The sequence below is a fragment of the Phaseolus vulgaris genome, chromosome 3, assembly GCF_051622355.1.
Source record: "Phaseolus vulgaris cultivar YP4 chromosome 3, ASM5162235v1, whole genome shotgun sequence".
Classification (NCBI taxonomy): domain Eukaryota; kingdom Viridiplantae; phylum Streptophyta; class Magnoliopsida; order Fabales; family Fabaceae; genus Phaseolus; species Phaseolus vulgaris.
The window spans coordinates 53928765-53931361 of record NC_143500.1 but is presented as its reverse complement, the minus strand read 5'-3'; the positions used below and the strand labels follow the sequence as shown (position 1 = coordinate 53931361).

General features: G+C 35.0%; 1 protein-coding gene across 2 annotated transcripts; it reads left to right on the top strand.

The window, feature by feature from the left end:
- Positions 1–582: 582 nt before the first annotated feature.
- On the top strand, positions 583–2327 carry LOC137808693 (transcription factor bHLH93). Of its 2 annotated transcripts, none has more exons than XM_068609944.2 (4): positions 583–1224; positions 1418–1591; positions 1675–1842; positions 1923–2327. In XM_068609944.2, the coding sequence occupies exons 1-4, from the start codon at positions 655–657 to the stop codon at positions 2007–2009; spliced, it is 999 nt and encodes a 332-aa protein (XP_068466045.1). In that variant the 5' UTR covers positions 583–654; the 3' UTR covers positions 2010–2327. The 2 variants fall into 2 exon arrangements, with proteins under 2 accessions (XP_068466045.1, XP_068466046.1); XM_068609945.2 differs by having other exon boundaries at positions 590–1224; positions 1418–1573.
- The last annotated feature ends 270 nt before the right edge of the window (positions 2328–2597 follow it).

Genomic DNA, 2597 nt, shown 5'->3' with positions numbered 1-2597 from the left:
TTTCAGTATAACTTTTAATCTAAAATAAAAATCTTCTTAATGAATAACGACATGAGAAAAAGAGAAATCATAATTAATATATATATATATATATATATATATATAATTGATAAGACTTTCATACACTAAAAACATGTTTAGTTTGCTCGTAGCTCTCCCAAAATCGTGTATTTTTTTTATAACAATAATTTTTTAGTTATGCTAATGAAATGTTTGGTGCGACAAGTATTCAACATCACACATGAAATAAGTATATAGTAAAAAAATTTAAGACAATATAAAAATATTATTATTATGAGAGTGCGGGTTGAATATTTTACATTGGCTAATAAATATACTTTTAATTATGTAAAATATATAGTAAGTTGATTTTGGTTTTAATTCTCACTCCTTTTTACATTTTATAAAATTTGAAATTATTGGTTTTAGCTGTTTTAAAATGAATAATAATGTTGGTTTTTGGTCGATGTGAAATATTTATTATTTTGAAATTTAGAATTGAAAGGAAATTGAATTACTAATAGTAAAAAATTATGGGTACTCTGAGGCATTATTTAAAGTGTTTTTAAGTTGGGAAAACAATATTGGTTGGTAAGGTCACAGTCTGAGACTGTGTTCCCTCTGCAGCAGAGAAAGAAGAGAAGGGAAGAAAAAATGGAGCTTTCTCAGCTTGGTTTCCTTGATGAATTGGTAGCTCCAAGAAGAGATACATGGAATGCTTTCTCCACTGGTTTCTTGGACCTGTTGTCTAATGGTTGGACTTTTGATACTTTTCTTGAGAACCCATCTTTGGCCACCTCAAACTCTCTATTTGGTGCATTTTCAGCACCATTAGACCGCAGATCTGAATGCCCTTTCATCAATGATGTACCACCATACCCATTTGCAGATGGCTTTGCAATGCCATTGCCAGAGCTTCACCCTGGGAACGATGATCCCCCACCTCCACTCCCACCCACAATGGAGGATAAAGAGATTGCCTTTCATGACAACAACAACAACAGCAACAACTTTGAAGAAACCAAGGGTGTCTGCAAAGTTGAGGAACAGGGCTCAGAAATTCCACTCTTCAACATAGGCATGTCTGATGATGGAGAGAGAAAACCCAAGACCAAAAAGCTAGAGGGGCAGCCCTCAAAGAATCTCATGGCAGAAAGGAGGAGAAGAAAGCGTCTCAATGACCGTCTTTCCATGCTTAGGTCAATAGTCCCCAAAATCAGCAAGGTGATTTCCAAAAGAAAGTCTTTTGCTTTTTTTAAACCCTGACTTTTCCCTGTCTGAATCAGTGTAAATGAAATTGGAATTCTCATGTTTGGCTTACATCCATAACATAACCCGTACTTGGTTTTTTTGTTTTGTTTTTTTCTTCTTGATTTGCTGTGTAACACACTGAATTGAGCAATATCAACTTTAACAGATGGACAGAACCTCTATTCTTGGGGATACTATAGACTATATGAAAGAGCTTTTGGAAAGGATTGGTAAGTTGCAAGAGGAAGAGGTGGAAGGGGGCACAAGTCAGATTAATCTGTTGGGCATTTCAAAGGAACAAATCAAGCCAAATGAAGCAATGGTAAGAAACTCCCCCAAGGTACTCTACCAAACCAAACCAAACCAAACCCCATGACTTAAAGCATAATCACAGACCCAGTTTCTAAACAAATGTATTTGCAGTTTGATGTTGAAAGGAGAGACCAAGACACTAGGATCAGCATTTGCTGTGCCACAAAGCCTGGATTGCTACTATCAACCGTCAATACATTAGAAGCATTAGGCCTTGAGATTCAGCAATGTGTTGTAAGCAGCTTCAATGACTTTTCAATGGAAGCATCTTGTTCTGAGGTTTGTATCCTATTTGGTCCTTACAATCTTAATTACATGCTTGAAACTCTACCAGAAACTTACTCTTTTCATGGTCATAGGTAGGTGATCAGAGAAATTGCATTGGCCCCGAGGAGATAAAACAATCACTATTCAGAAATGCAGGGTTTGTTGGGAAATGTCTCTAGGAGGAGAAAGATGGAAAATTGATAAAACAATTTGCAGATGGTGTTAAAGAAGCAACTTTCTTTCTTTAGTTTGTAATCCATGGAATTAGGGAAGTAGAAGTTTTAGTGAGATTCAAAATAAGTTGGCTTTGATTGACGATTTCCTTCTTAAAGCCTCACCCTGTGTTTTAACATATATACTGGGGGGCTATCCTTTAGTACAACATGCTGCAATTTCACCTTTTGGAAAAAAGTGTGTTCTTTTATAATGAAGAAGAATCATTGCAAAGCCCACAATTAAGTGGAATCAATAACATGGTAACGTGATTTTTGCTGTGACTCTAATGCTAAGTCAACCATAAAGTAAAGCCCATTACAAACCAACAATCATACTATGGTTACTGTTTTGGTAAGTATTCATTTCCTCTTGATTTCTGGTGAAGTATTTAGGTTTGTTTTTCATATATGACCATGATCACTTATTTTGTTTCTTTTCTTTTGGCTACATTATAATCCATCCATTACTGGTTTGTGGTCAAATAATTAGTTTCAACAATCGAAGCTCCTGTTTGGATATATTAACTCTTAATAAGTACTAATGAAATAAAA

Coding starts and splice junctions, on each gene's coding strand:
- LOC137808693 (XM_068609944.2), top strand. CDS start 655: ATGGAGCTTTCTCAGCTTGGTTTCCTTGATGAATTGGTAGCTCCAAGA. Junction 1,592..1,674: donor TGGTAAGAAACTCCCCCAAG/GTACTCTACCAA, acceptor ATGTATTTGCAG/TTTGATGTTGAAAGGAGAGA. Junction 1,843..1,922: donor TGGAAGCATCTTGTTCTGAG/GTTTGTATCCTA, acceptor TCATGGTCATAG/GTAGGTGATCAGAGAAATTG.